The following is a 16071-nucleotide window of genomic DNA, read 5'->3' on the forward strand; positions in this document are numbered from 1 at the left end:
ATATCATTATCATTCCACTGTTTACACAGACAGCATTGTACCACCTTTTAGTTCTCATTTTAGACCCTGCCCCCTCTTATAATACAATTTCAAGTTTCAACTCAGCACACCCCCTTAGGGACCAAACAAAATTTAAAAATAAGAATCACTGAGAATGAAGTATCATCAAAGGATACAAATTTGTATCCAACCAAAAGAATGCCAGAAACACTTCCAGCAGTCATTAAGGTCTTGGGAAATATGGCTGAAGTTGATCTGCAGCCAAAGAAGTCAGAATTTGAGTCTTATTCTGAGTCTTAAAGGCAAACACGCCTAAAAGAAAATACACAAACTTCAAAGATCATTTTGCAACAAAGTATCCAAATAAGAAAGCCAAAGGGAAGGAGAGACCTCAAATGTTAATTACAAAATGTATCCATTTCCAAACAATGGAGAGGTGGAGTCAAGATAATTCACTCCACCAATGAACTTTCAACTTTACAGTAACAGCCGCAGAACCTCTAGAAGCTGGATTGAAAAAAGCAGATTTTCATTTTCTGTCAGAAATTTGAGTGAAAATTAGTTAGCTTTATTTACAGTATTTCAGTTCATCTATCTTTTGGAAGCAGCAGTACAGAACGTGAATGCGAATTACACAATCTATTCCCAGCTCCCAGCATGCATACGGCAGGGCTGAATTTAGACCGTGGGAAAAGGGGGAGAATTTAAGTTAAGTGACTAAGAACAAACACCTCGATGATCTTCACCCACCGGAGCGTCCTCCTGATTTTATAGGTTGCCACCCCCTGGAGCTCTGCAGGAGACGCAGGTAAACCCAGTCACAGGAAGCTAGAGGCTGTTTAGCTCCAAGTTTTGTAGCCTGTAGAGGTGTAGCCTCTTGTTTTCCAGGAGCTTTACAGATAGTGTGGGGAGATGCCAGAGCAGTGCTACCCCATTGCCACTGAATTCCTAGTCTTCTCAGTGCCTTTGAGAAGACCTCTATTTAAAACTAGAGTAAAACACCCAAAATATGCCCTACCCACAGCCGGACGCCCAAACTAAAAGGCTTATCTGCCCCAGTTCTCCTCTTATCTGGCTGCTGTCTCCCCTCTAGCCTTTATTTATCTAACTCTACTCATCTTGGAAGGATCAACTTTTTTCAGGAAGTCATCTTTGTTTACTCTAATTGAAACTTCTCTCTCACTCAAATTTTCTCTCCCCCAGGCCTAGAGTAAGATTTTCAGAGGACTGTGGGTGTGAGGTTTTGATGCTCACCCATTATACTTCAAAGCAAAAACAACCCTAAAATATACAATATGTGTACAAAGTTTCTAACTTCTTCCTATAATTGTTACTGTTTTTATAAAGTTTTTCATTTAAAAATAATAAATTTGTTTTAGGCTGCATTGGGTCTTCGTTGCTGTGCGCGGGCTTTCTCTAGTTGCGGCAAGCGGGGGCTGCTCTTCCTTGCGGTGCGCGGGCTTCTCATTGCGGTGGCTTCTCTTGTTGTGGAGCACGGGCTCTAGGCACGTGGGCTTTAGTAGTTGTGGCATACGGGCTCAGTCGTTGTGGCTCATGGGCTCTAGAGCACAGGCTCAGTAGTTGTGGCGCACGGCCTTAGTTGCTCTGCAGCATGTGGGATCGTCCCGGACCAGGGCTCGAACCCGTGTCCCCTGCATTGGCAGGCGGATTCTTAACCACTGCGCCACCAGGGAAGCCCTGTAATTGTTATTTAGATGATTTTTTTAAAAAAAATCCAATTCTTTCAAACGCTGTTTTGGTACCCTTGATTTGATGGTACTCAGGGCAGTGCTAATGCTGTTTGTTGGATTAACCACCTGTTTCCTTCACCAGAAGGAATGCATTATGAGATTAGGGACTTTGGCTGGTTAATTACTGTATCTCTGAAGCCTAGAATAGCATGCACATATAATAGGTTCTCAGTATGTTCAACTCATGAGTAAAAGGGAAATCTTCTAGCTGTGTTCAAATATTTTAAGAACTTCATGTGGCAGATGTGTAAGTGGGGATACCGGGTTGGGTTTTCTTCTGTGCTTCTGAAGGCAAAGAACTACGTATGGGAACTATTGGGACTGAACATACAAATTTTCTGATATTTAGAGCTGGTCATTATTACCTCTAGATTAGAGTTAGAGTTGAACATTACCCTCGGCATCCTCATAAGGCAGTGACCTCTCCCCATCGGTGGAAGTACTCAGAGTCAGAGCAGCATCTGTCAGGGGATTCCTTCTTGCAGAAAGGAGTAGACAAAATAATCCCCCCGCCCCTCCAGCTATCCATGTCCTAATTCCTAGAACCTGTGACTGTGACCTTACATGGCAAAAGGGACTTCCTAGATGTGATTAAGATAAGGACCTTAACATGGTGAGATGATCCTGGATTATTGGCAGGGGGTTAGGGGTGCTCAATCCAATCACATGTGTCCTTCAAATCAGAAAACCTTTCCCGGCTGAGGTCAGAGTCAGAGGATGATGTGAAGGAGGGTCAGAGAGATGCAACGTTGCTGGCTTTAAAGAAGGAGAAAGGGGGCCACAAAACAGGTAATGCAGTTAGCCTCTAAAAGGTCAGAAAGGCCAGTAAAGATCTCCCCAGCAGGAGCCTCCAGAAATGAACATAGCCCTGCCCTCACTCCGATTTTTTTGTGACATGTGTTGAAGTTTGGAATTCCATTGGAATTCCAAAGGTACAGAACCGTAAGAAAATAAAGTCATGTGTTTTCATCCATCAGGTTTGTTGGAAAACGAATACAATGACCTTTAAGATTATTTGCCAGATCTGAGACTCCATAAGGCTAACCTGTCGGAGGAGGGATTGGATTAGAACCAGGAAAACAATTCCCAAAGTGAGGGTCATTAAACATGGCGGTGATTTATTAAGCAGACTGTGAAATCCCCATCTCTAAAGAGCTTAAAGATGAGAATGGATGAATGTGACCTGTCTAGAACTCAGTCTACAGTTCCATCATCCAAGAGTCCAGGGGATGAGCGAGATGAATCCCTACTCTCTGGAGTCTATGAAAGGAGCCCAGTCTATGAAAAGAGGCAGGATTTCTGTAAGACTGGTGCAAATTGCCTTTAAATGGAAACAATTTCCCTTCTGAAAGCATTGGGGTATTAGGTGAAAATGTCCAAATTGAAGCAATTTAAAACCTCCGTTTCCTATTTGGCATGAGTTATGAAATTTCATATGAACATATAGATACATAAACAATGTAGCCATTGATATTATGCCCAAACTGAGCCTGTCATTTGCTTTTGAGTGATGGAGCAAGACCGCATATTTCCACCCAGGGATCTGTTACAATAGGAACCGTTTTGATTATATCTTAAATTTAAAAAAAACTCCCTCTTACCTTGGGGGAGTGCAGGCCTCTGAGTCTGCAAATCAGTTTGCATACAGCCAACACCCTCTTCGGGAATCTGTTCTGTCTTGCCCAACTAAGGTCCCCACAGAGAGGGAGAGAAGAGCTGCAGATTTCACTTAAAAGTTCCCCCAGTCTGCTCTTCTGGGTGCCTTAAGCAGTGACTGGAAGGTCCTGCTCTCTTTTCTTTTTTTTTCTGATAGGAGGGAATTTTTCTTTTTCTTTTTAAAAAATTAATTAATATTTATTTTTGGCTGCGTTGGGTCTTCGTTGCTGCGCGCGCTTCCTCTAGTTGCGGCTAGCGGGGGCTACTCTTCGTTGCGGTGCACGGGCTTCTTATTGCGGTGGCTTCTCTTGTTGCGGAGCGCCAGCTCTAGGCGCGCTTCCGTAGTTGCGGCTCGCGGGCTCAGTAGTTGTGGCTCAGTGGGACTGCTGATAATTCCAGGAGTAGGTACTCAGCACTCTCTGAAAGTGATCAGTAGCGCTTTGACCATAGATTTCGCTCCTCTAAGGAGTCCGCTTCTCTTCCCTAATTGTGCCGCACGACTAAGTTCTTGTCTATGTCTGTTTGAAGGGAGGGTGGGAGGGTGGCTGGGCTGGGGGGGGACTGATGTCATAACTGCCTCCCTTGCACCGTCAGCATTTCTCATCTGTCCTTGTCTACCGACCATTTATTCTTGTAGAATCTAGTTTCCCATCAGCAATGATGAGGACACCTCACCTTGGAGCTGCTGCGTCACCGTTAGTATGGGCTGGATGGTGGCCTGCAAACGACCTTACACTCCCTAGCATTTGTAGACCTTGGACATTAACCCCACTTCTCCCAGGGGAAACTGTAGTCTTGTTTTAGGTCACCTGGTGACTTCTAGTCCAGTGTGCTTATACTTCAGGGCACTGTGGTCCAAGCCAGCTTCAAATAGGGCTCAAGCTAAACATTTCAGAGAGGGATCTAGCATGACTCAACCAAGACTCTCTGGAGTCTAAGTAGTCTGGGTTTGAATCCTGAGGGCCACTTTTGGCAACGTGACCTTGGGTAAGTTACTTAACCATGAGTTTACCCACAAAGTCACTGCTTCCAGACTTTGGCTTAACCCCTGGGAAAGGGAACCCCAAGAATAAATGCGGTAATTTTAATTTTTTACGCAATCCATCAGATGGGGCAGGGAAGGGTGGGCTGCATGTAGCTCAGAGTGGTCAGAAATTAACTGAGATCCAGAAAGTTAAGAGGCGTGATATTTCCTGCACACCTGAGCGGACATTCGTACCGATACACCAGACACCTCGAGAACTTCCGTATCCCGCCATCCCCACGGCTATCAGCCTCGCCCGCCCACCAAACGGTCACCCCTTCTGGAGCCGGCTCAGTTTTCCGGGCCTTTCCCCTTCCTAGGCGTCTCCTGCGGGTTCCCAGTCCGAAGGCTGAACCCCCACGTCGCAGCCGTGGCCGGAGGCGCCCACGGCGGCGAGACTAGCGGTCCTCCGGCTCGTGGCCCGAGCACGGTCCGGCAGCGAACCTCGGACCAGTAGAGGCCCTCGGGAAGCCCCCGCGCCAGGGTCGCGGATCGGCGCGTGGGCGGGCAAGAGGCCGGGGCGTGGGGGGGTCAGTCCCGGCCACACCCCTCCCCGCCTCGCGCCGGCGCTCTGGCAACTGGGGCGGGGGTGGGGGGCAAAGGCGGGCCAGCACCGCCCTCGCACCGCCCCCGCACCGCCCCCGCACCGCCCCCGCACCGCCCCCGCACCGCCTACGTTGGGGGAGAGGGCGGTGCCGCGACAGGCGGGACGGCCGAGCGCGGACGGCGGCCGAGGAGTCCCAACCTCAAGCCCGGTGCGTGCGCGAGTGTGTGCGGGCGGGGCGGGGGCGCGCGCGCGTCCTGACAGGCTGGTGTCAGCAGCGGCGCGCCCCTCGGCGCGGCCGGAGCTCCAGCTCCAAGCCAGAGTCTGCCCTCCTCGTCTGGGGGAGTTTTAACTGTTCAAAGCTGCACACGCTCTGGCCGTTCAAATTTCCAGAAGTGTCTTGATTGCTTGCTTCCTTTTTTTCACTTTGTTTTGAAATCTTGACCTGCAGCGTGTTATGTCCTGGCTCTCGGACACGCTTTAGGCAACCAGGGCATGAAAAATGGAAATGGAAGCTTCCGTAAGTGATCTTGAATTTCTACCCCTGATGAAAACCTGTGACTGGCTCCCCCGTTGCATTTTTAGGTACAGTCTAAAACGCTTCCACGGTCTCCGGGTCCCCAGGGGCCCGGTCCAGCCCCACCCGGCGGGCCTCACTCCCTCCCCGCAAGCTCCGGGCACATGGACCTTGTACAGTTCTTCAGCGAAAAGAGATCTCCGCTCAGCTGACACTTTTGCCTTGTTTCCCACGACTGAGATTCCTCCTCTTCCTCTCTGCCTACCTCATTCTCGTCCTTTAGATTTCAGATCAAATGCCACTCCCTCGGAAGGATTTCGCTGACCTCTCGAAACTTTATTTTCCTTGGCACTTAACAGTATATCATTAAAAAAAAAATGTTATCTTGTGTTTATTTGTTCAATGCTTACGTTTAGTAGACTGTAAAGTTCAGGAAGGGACGACCATGGCTCTTTTGCCTTTTACTGTACTTCCAGAACCTCGCAGGAGGTGGGACATAGTGGATATTCCCCCAATACGTATTGAAGGTACAAAAGAACTTTCCAAGCATGTGATTACAGACCTTTGATTCTGGGAACGTGCAAGGTTTGCAGTTTGCCCCGGAGGAGACAAGTTTCGAATCACGGCCTCTAAACTTTTTCCACGGTACCTTACTTTCATTAACAAATTTTTTTTTCTTGCACTCCAAATATATGTATATTTATTTATTTACAAATTATAAAAGTGTACTGCATGCTCATATATATTTATATATTATTATAAAGCACACAAAACCAAACAGAACCTTTTTAAAGCTAAGATAAAAATAATAGCTATAAATAAAAGTTCTACAATTTTTTTCCTGCACTATGCTTTGGAGCCCACTATGCAGATAATTTGTGAGAAGAGGGCTGCCCTCTCTTGGTAGAGGGCAGCTAAAGACACTTGCTTTGCATGGCCCGAATTCCTCAGGCTTTCACAGGGTTACCGTTTTGTGACCTCTTGTATACTCAGCATTCCTGGTCTACACTATTTTCATTCAAGGAAAATATAAAGCGAGGCATTGTTTTAAGCCAGCACATTCTTTAAAATGCAGAGGTACTCGTATTATGCACTTATATTGGACCAGGAAACAATGAAACATACGCATGTATAAATGTCTCAAAACTGAGTGTCCATCTTTATAACACCATGGTCACTACTCTATAAACGGAAAAATAATTAATCTGTTCTCATGTTTCAAGGCTTACAGAATTTTCACCTTTGAAGGCAACTGAATTATATTATTTTAGGTTTCTTTCTTTTCTTTTTCTTTCTTTTTTTTTTTTTTTTTGGCAGCGCTGTGCATCTTGTGGGATCTTAGTTCCCCAACCAGGGCCCACAGCAGTGAAAGCCCGGAGTCCTAACCACTGGGCCGCCAAGGAAGTCCCATATTATTGTAGTTTTGATGGTGGGATATTCCCTACTGACTTTTATATTATATATATAATCTATCTATACTGTATTATACATTTATAATATAATTATGTCATATTATAAATGTTTATACATTTATATATAAATAAAGCCTTATACACTTTAAGCCTTAAGAACTTCTAGGGTAAAAGCATAACAGATTTCTATTATACAGCATGTCTTTTGGACTTAAATAGTTCAGTGTTTGAACAAATTCTGAAATGCGTTTATGTACGGGTGAAATGGGGGAGACCAATCATAACATCGTCCTAGGAAAATATTACAGATCTATGTATGAGAATTTCCAGCAAAGTCAGCTACACCTTCTGAGAGAGATAGGAGTGAAACATGTAACATAAGTCAAAACTGCAATTGTTCACTAATTGTTTACAATTTCCAGTTGTGTAAATAATTCACTTAACCATTATTTATTTCTCCAGAGCTATTTTTTGCTACTTGATCAACATATTCAATTTTACCTTTTCATTTCTACTTCTGCAAAAACGATTATGTTTTAGAATCTGTCTAAACTGCCCCTATTTTCAAGTTGCAGTCTGTTAGGGATATAAGTAAAGAGACAATGATCACAAGCAAATAAGAGTCCTGAGCCCTCACCCTGTCTACCAAATAACAAACTCACCAGCAAATATACACAAATGCCCACAAATGCCTAGGCAAGGTAGGGAAAGGAGGGAAGAAAGCCAGAGTAGAATTGCTTTAGATGTTCCACTGATTTTGAGGTTCTCACCTCCCATAGAATCTTCCTTCACAATTCACTGTATTTCTCTACTTCATTCCCATGACGCGTGTCAGGCAGGAATATTACGCAGGCAGTGCACAATCCAACCACAGTTCCCCAAGGGTACCAATCTCCCAGAATTGCTATGTCAAAGCCCACATCCTAATCCAACATTCCCATCCCTCTGCCTATTCCAGTCACCAAAGGAATTCTTTGGGGGTATGTTGTTTTACTCGGGCTCTACGGCATATCGAGTTGCATGTTACCAGAGTTTCTGAAAATAGCAGCTCACTTATTAATTACACACGGGAAAAGGTGCCATTACGATGGAGAGAATTAGAGGACACTGTTTTAATTAGAAGATCAGTGTATCATCACCAACAACTTGTGGAGCCCTAGCTGGGCCTCCTCCAGCCGCAGGCGGGCACCGCGACGGCTCTTCTCTCCCGGGGGCGTGGCCCACCCTGGGTGAAGGGACGGAACCGCGGTGGGTGCTGAGTGATGGTTCCGCGACCTGGTCGTGGGGCCTCCCTGGCTCGCTCCCCGGAGCTCCCGGCAGCCAACCGGTGACCCCATGCGCCGGCAGGAGGCGCGCCGCCGAGGCCCCCAGCGCACCGACTGCGCAGGCGCAGAGCCGGGCAGACCCGCGGCGCAGGGGAGGACGGCGGGGCTGCTGCTCGCTGGCCGCGGCCCGTCCCGAAGAGCCGGGGCGCCCGGGGAGGCTGCCGGAGCAGCGGCCGCAGACCCATGGAGGAGCGTGCTGGACGCACGGGGGAAGCCGCTTCGCACGGGCTCTGAGGAGAAGCCGAGCTCGGCCGTTCCCGGCCTGGGTTTCCTCCTTTGTGACCCTGCCTCGCGGGGGCCGTGAGGGAGCAGCGTCGGCCGCGTGGCCGGTGCGCTTGAAGAAGAAGGTGACGGGAAAAAGGCGCGGGCAGAGCGAGCGGCCGGCAGGCTGTGTCCTTGTGTCACCTCCCGTGGGAAAGCCTCCCGCGCCCAGGCGGCCGCTGCGCTGGGTGCTCGGGCGCCGGATCCCTGCGGTCGTTGGTGGTGGGAGCCGGGCTGGGGACCCTGGGGACGGCCTTGCTTCCTGTGGAGACGGCTCACTTCGTTCACATGACATTTCATCGCAGCCTTCAGTGTCGACGTTGGACTTGAGTGAAAGTTCATCTCGTCCAAATATTTATTGAATGACTATTCGAGAATTATTTTAAAAATCTGAGTGCTTAGGCGAGCGCCTGGCACCCAAAAGGGTCACATTCCTGGTTTAATACCGTAACCTCACAAGGCCCTTTTTCTTCATCCGTAAGAGTGACTCCACCGCCCAAGGTTGCCCAAGGTCACAGGCCAGGGAGCTGCAGTGCTTGCTGAGAGATTTTTTTTTTTTTTAAGATTTAAAAAAAAAAAAAAGTACAGTTGATTTAGTGTTGTGTTAATTTCTGCCGTACAGCAAAGTGATTCAGTTATACATATACGTACATTCTTTTCTTTATATTCTTTTCCCTTATGGTTTATCACAGGATATTGAATAGAGTTCCCCCTTGAAGCAAGGCGTTTGGCCTCCAGGCTCTGTGCTCTTAGTCACAACAGTTAGTGACTAAGGAGCACGTTTTTAGATGCATTCTGCAGGCTCTTCTTCTATTTTATTTGTACTTCTGTTAGATTAGGAGATAAATCACTTTGGATGGAATCTGTGATCTATCAATCCTACATGGACCTTAAAAGTGCAGTGGATTGAGATTCCTGTGTTTTTCACCTCGTCTTAGGGCACAGTGTGGTTGCCTGAATTACTTCAGTGTAAATGATATCCACACTCAAAATACACATGGGCAACAGAAGGCAACTACAAAACTCACAGGACTCAAACTTTCTAGGACCCACTGGGTCATCGCTCATCTAAAGGAAATTGTAGCTGTAACTGCTGGTGAAACTGAAGGGGTGCAGGTATAATCTCCCCTAGGAGGCTGGTTGGGCATCTCATAGAGGCTGTACTTCCAGAGGTTAGTCGTTTATGAGATTTGTTCTGTTCTTTGAAGCTACTCATTTCAAAAACACTTCTTCTGAAGGCTATGGATTCCTATAATGTATTCCTTTCACTGATTTCTGTGCTAGAGGAAATGAAGGTAATCAGTGGGGTGTATGTGAGAAGACTCTTCAGGGGAATGTTAAACAGTTGGCCAGAGGGCAGTTCACCAGACAGCTGGCATTGTTGCATGAAGAACGATGGGAGCAAATATTAGACTCTTGTTAGGGGTCACGGTTGGGTTTTCAGGCATTTCCTGTTAAATCATGGTAAAGAATGCACATTTGTGCATTAGAGGGGCCTATTTTACATGTTAGAAACAAGACCTTTAGGGGAGTACAGTTATGCTTTAGGAAGTGTGAGCCCATTGTGATAGGCTGAAAGTGCCCCAGGCCCCCGACCCCCCCAACCCCCCCAACCCCAGGATATACACAGCCTAATGCCTGGAACCTTGAATGTTACCTTATTTGGAAAAGTCTTTGCAGATGTGATTGACTTAAGGATCTCGAGATGGGGAGGTTCTCCTGGATTACCTGGGTGTGCCCTACATACAATCACAAGTGTCCTTAAATAAGAGAGAGGCAGAGGGGATTCGATACAGGAAAAAAGAGAAGGCGGCCATGTGAAGATGGAGGCATGGACTGGAGATATGGCCGCAAGCCAAGGAATGCTGGCAGTAATCAGAAGCTGGAAGAAGCAGGGAACAGATTCTTCCTTAGAGCCTCCAGCGGGAGCACAGACCCCCTGATACCTTGATTTTGGTTCACTAAAACCGATTGTGGATTTTGGCCTCCAGAACTGTGAGAGAATACATTTCTCTTAGGCCACCAAGCTTGTGATATTTGTTACTGCAGCCGCAGGAAATTAATGCTCGTGGTTAATTCAGGGAACTAATAGATCTCTGAATCTGTCTAACAAGGAATTCGTTGATACTAGTTTTGTCCCTTTGATACTATTTTCCCTTCTTGGAATGCTTGGCTTTGTGGTTGATGGTATAGAGACTGACTTGGTGACCCTGAGTCGTGTGACTCCAGCCCGTACATTCAGGTGTTTTTGTTTGTTTGAGTGGTCAGGGATAGCAGTACAAATAAGACAATGTCCATATCCAGGCCATGAGGTCAGTATCTGCTATCAAATGTCAATATTGGCCTCAGAATATTAACGTTAAAATTAATTGCTCACCTTGGCTCACCACGCACTAGTAGGGTTGGATAAGCTTCACAATCTGACTGGGGTTATAAGGAGGACCAAGCCAAAAGAAAAGAAACCCTTGGTTATATACATTTAGCACTGTGATATATTTATGTCATACTGGGTTTGTAAATCATTACGTCTAAACATACCCATGAAGTCAAGATTGAGTCAGGAGCCCAGCGGGCCAATTCTGGCTCCTCTACTTTAGGCAACTTAGTTAAACTTTCTGGAGAGTGGAAATAGCATGAGATATAATAATAAATATTATTTAATAAACACGTATGTATCAGAAACTGGACTAAGTGCTGTACGTATATAATCTTATTTAATCCTTGTAACAACCCCTAGCAATAAGTGTTATCCTAATTATATAGATGAGATTGATGTTCAGAAAAAATTAAGAAAACTTGTCCAAATCTGCAAAATCAGTGGCTGAACTGGAATCTGGACACAGGATGTCTTATTTCCAAGTACATACTCTTTTTTTTTTTTTTTTCCAATATTTATTTATTTGGCCACGCTGGGTCTTAGTTGCAGCACGCAGGATCTTCGTTGCTGCGTGTGGGATCTTATTTGCAGTGTGCAGGATCTTTGATTGCAGCATGCAGGGGTCTTTACTTGCAGCATGTGAACTCTTAGTTGCGGCATGTGGGATCTAGTTCCCTGAACAGGGATCGAACCCGGGCCCCCTGCATTGGGAGCATGGAGTCTCAGCCACTGGACCACCAGGGAAGTCCCTCTAACTACATACTTTTTTTTCTTAATAATTTTTTAATAGATCTTTATTGGAGTATAATAGTTTCACAATACTGTGTTAGTTTCCATAGTACAACAAAGTGAATCAGCCATATGCATACATATGTCCCCATATCCCCTCCGTCTTGAGTCTCCCTCCTATCCTCCCTATCCCACCCCTCTAGGTCATCGCAAAGCACCGAGCTGATCTCCCGGTGCTACGCTGCTGCTTCCCACTAGCCGACTATTTTACATTCGGTAGTGTATATATGTCGATGCTACTCTCACTGTGCCCCAGCTTCCCCCTCCCACCCTGTGTCCTCAAGACCATTTCCTATGTCTACATCTTTATTCCTGCCCTGCAACTAGGTTCATCAGTACCATTTTTTTTTAAGATGCCTTATATATATGTGTTAGCGTACGGTATTTGTTTTTCTCTTTCTGTCTTCACTCTGTATGACAGACTCTAGGTCCATCCACCTCACTACAAATAACTCAATTTCGTTTCTTCTCATGGCTGAGTAATATTCCATTGTATATATGTACCACATCTTCTTTATCCATTCATCTGTCAGTGGACATTTAGGTTGGTTCCATGTCCTGGCTATTGTAAATAGTGCTGCAGTGAACACTGTGGTACCTGCCTCTTTTTGAATTATGGTTTTCTCAGGGTATATTCCCAGTAGTGGGATTGCTGGGTCATATGGAGTTCTAATTTTAGTTTTAGTTTTTTTTTTTTTGCGGTACGCGGGCCTCTCACTATTCTGGCCTCTCCCCCGTTGCGTAGCACAGGCTCGGGACGCGCAGGCTCAGTGGCCATGGCTCACGGGCCCATCTGCTCCGCAGCGTGTGGGATCTTCCCGGACCGGGGCATGAACCCGTGTCCCCTGCATCGGCAGGCGGACTCTCAACCACTGCACCACCAGGGATGCCCCTATTTTTAGTTTTTTAAGGAACCTCCATACTGTTTTCCATAGTGGTTGTATCAATTAACATTCCCACCAACAGTGCAGGAGGGTTCCCTTTTCACCACACCCTTTCCAGTATTTATTGTTTCTAGATTTTTGGATAATAGCCGTTCTGACCGGCGTGAGGTGATACCTCATTGTAGTTTTGATTTGCATTTCTCTAATAATTAGTGATGTTGAGCATCTTTTCATGTGCCTCTTGGCCATCTGTATGTCTTCCTTTGTGAAATGTCTATTTAGGTCTTCTGCCCATTTTTAAATTGGATTGTTTGTTTTTTGGATATTGAGCTCCATGAGCTGTTTGTATATTTTGGAGATGGATCCTTTGTCTGTTGTTTCATTTGCAAATATCTTCTCCCATTCTGAGGGTTGTCTTTTTGTCTTGTTTATGGTTTCCTTTGCTGTGCAAAAGCTTTGAAGTTTAATTAGGTCCCATTTGTTTAGTTTTGTGTTTATTTCTATTACTCTAGGAGATGGGTCAAAAAAGATCTTGCTGTGGTTTATGTCAACGAGTGATTTTCCTACGTTTTCCTCTAAGAGTTTTATAATGTCTGGTCTTACATTTAGGTCTTTATTCCACCTGGAGTTTATTTTTGTGTATGGTGTTAGGTAGTGTTCTAATTTCATTCTTTTACATGTAGCTGTCCAGTTTTCCCAGCACCACTTATTGAAGAGGCTGTCTTTTCTCCATTGTGTGCTCTTTCCTCCTTTATCCTAAATTAGGTGACCATATGTGCATGGGTTTATCTCTGGGCATTCTATCCTGTACCACTGATCTATATTTCTGTTTTTGTGACAGTACCATACTGTCTTGATGACTGTAGCTTTGTGGTATAGTTTGAAGTCAGGGAGCCTGATTCCTCCAATTTTCTTTCTCAAGATTGCTTTGACTATTTGGGGTCTTTTGTGTTTCCATACGAATTGTAAAATTTTTTGTTCTACTTTTGTGAAGAATGCCATTGATAGTTTGATAGAGATTGCATTGAATCTGTAGATTACTTTGGGTAGTATAGTCATTTTCACCATATTGATTCTTCCAATCTAAGAACATGGTATATTTCTCCATCTGTTTATGTCATCTTTGATTTCTCTCATCAGTGTTTTATAGTTTTCTGAGTACAAGCCTTTCGCCTCCTTAGGCAGGTTTATTCCTAGGTATTTTATTCTTTTTGTTGAGATGGTGAATGGGAGTATTTCCTTAATTTCTGTTTCTGATTTTTCGTTGGTGGTGTACAGAAATGCCAGATATTTCTGTGCATTAATTTTGTATCCTGCAACCTTACCAAATTCATTGATTAGTTCTAGTAGTTTTCGGGTGGTATCCTTAGGATTTTCTATGTATAGTATCATGTCATCTGCAAAGAGTGGCAGTTTTACTTCTTCTTTTCCAGTTTGTATTCCTTTTATTTCTTTTTCTTCTCTGATTGCTGTGGCTAGGACTTCCAAAACTATGTTGAATAAGAGTGGTGAGAGTGGAGATCCTTGTTTTTTTCCTTATCTTAGTGGAAATGCTCTCAGTTTTCACCACTGAGTATGATGCTTGCTGTGGGGTTGCCATATATGGCCTTTATTATGTTGAGGTAGGTTCCCTCTATGCCCATTTTCTGGAGAGTTTCTATCATAAATGGGTGTTGAATTTTGTCAAAATCTTTTTCTGCATTTATTGATATAATCATATGGTTTTTATTCCTTAATTTGTTAATGTAGTGTATCCTACTGATTGATTTGCGTATATTGAAGAATCCTTGCATCCCTGGGATATATCCCAGTTGGTCATGGTATATGATCCTTTTAATGTGTTGTTGGATTCTGTTTGCTAGTATTTTGTTCAGGATTTTTGCATTTATGTTCATCAGTGATATTGGTCTATAATTTTCTTTTTTTGTGACATCTTTTTCTGATTTTGGTGTCACAGTAATGGTGGCTTTGTAGAATGAATTTGGGAGTGTTCCTCCCTCTGCAATTTTTTGGAAGAGTTTGAGAAGGATTGTGTTAGCTCTTCTCTAAGTGTTTGATAGAATTTGCCTGTGAAGCCATCTGGTCCTGGACTTTTGTTTGTTGGAAGATTTTAAATTACAGTTTCAATTTCATTACTTGTGAAAGGTCTGTCTATATTTTCTAATTCTTCCTGGTTCAGTCTTGGAAAATTGTATCTTTCCAAGAATTTGTCCATTTCTTCATGGTTGTCCATTTTACTGGCATATAAGTGTTTGTAGTAGTCTCTTATAATCCTTTGTATTTCTGCAGTGTCAGTTGTGATTTCTCCTTTTTCATTTCTAATTTTATTGATTTGTGTCCTCTCCCTTTTTTTCTTGATGAGTCTGGCTAAGGGTTTATCAATTTTGTTTATCTTCTCAAAGAACCAGCTTTTAGTTTTATTGATCTTTGCTATTGTTTTCTTTGTTTCTATTTCATTTATTTCTGCTTTGATCCTTATGATTTCTTTCCTTCTACTGACTTTTGGTTTTCTTCTTCTTTCTCTAGTTGTTTTAAGTGTAGGGTTAGATTGTTTATTTGCTATTTTTCTTGTTTCTCAGGGTGAGATTGAATTACTATAAACTTCCCTCTTAGAACTGCTTTTGCTGCGTCCCATAGGTTTTGGGTAGTCGTGTTTTTGTTGTCATTTGTTTCTATGTATTTTTTTATATCTTCTTTGATTTATTCAGTGACCTCTTGGTTATTTAGTAGCGCACTGTTTAGCCTCCATGTATTTGTGGTTTTTACAGTTTTTTTCCTGTAATTGATTTCCAGTCTCACAGCACTGTGGTCAGAAAAGATGCTTGATACGATTTCAATTTTCTTAAATTTTCCAAGGCTTGATTTGTGACCCAAGATGTGATCTATCGTGGAGAATGTTCTATGTGCACTTGAGAAGAAAGTGTATTTTGCCACTTTTGGGTGGAATGTTCTATAAATATCAATTAAATCTATCTGGTCTAATGTGTCATTTAAAGCTTGTGTTTCCTTATTTATTTTCTGTTTGGATGATCTGTCCATTGGTGTAAGTGGGGTGTTAAAGTCCCCTACTATTATTGTGTTGCTGTCGATTTCCCTTTTCATGGTTGTTAGTATTTGCCTTATGTATTGAGGTGCTCCTATGTTGGGTGCATAAACATTTATATTTGTTATACCTTCCATTCCATTAGACTTACAATAGATTTACAGAGCTTGGCAAGAATGACAGAAACAAAGCCATTCCAGAGTTCCTTCAAATTAAGAAAAAGATTTCTTAGGTGACAACCATGTGTTGACTGAAGTTAATACTTAGTAAGTTGTGACTGAACAAATATTCCAATTTGAATGTGGGGTTGTAACTTTTAGTTGTTTTTAAAAATATTTTTCTTTGAAATAAAATTCTTGCTGGATGTCACCTGAACATGATTCTCCCAATAGGTCAATGAACTACCATCATTTGGAAGAGGATATTATTTTAGCAACCACAAAATTAGACAAAGTCCTTTCAAATATTTGTATTCTCATTTGATTTTT

At 43.8% G+C, this 16071-nt stretch overlaps 1 protein-coding gene across 1 annotated transcript in view; it reads left to right on the plus strand.

Moving 5' to 3' along the window:
* The first annotated feature begins 7168 nt into the window (after positions 1-7168).
* The window catches only part of LOC137211082 (uncharacterized), a 30751-nt gene continuing 21848 nt past the window's right edge, over positions 7169-16071 (plus strand). Inside the window, exons 1-2 of the mRNA XM_067713196.1 lie at positions 7169-7238; positions 8086-8576. Of these exons, the coding sequence (XP_067569297.1) occupies positions 7169-7238; positions 8086-8576 (561 nt within the window). The remainder of the gene's footprint in view (positions 7239-8085; positions 8577-16071) is intronic.

This window comes from Pseudorca crassidens, chromosome 18 (genome assembly GCF_039906515.1).
Source record: "Pseudorca crassidens isolate mPseCra1 chromosome 18, mPseCra1.hap1, whole genome shotgun sequence".
Taxonomy (NCBI): Eukaryota; Metazoa; Chordata; class Mammalia; order Artiodactyla; family Delphinidae; genus Pseudorca; species Pseudorca crassidens.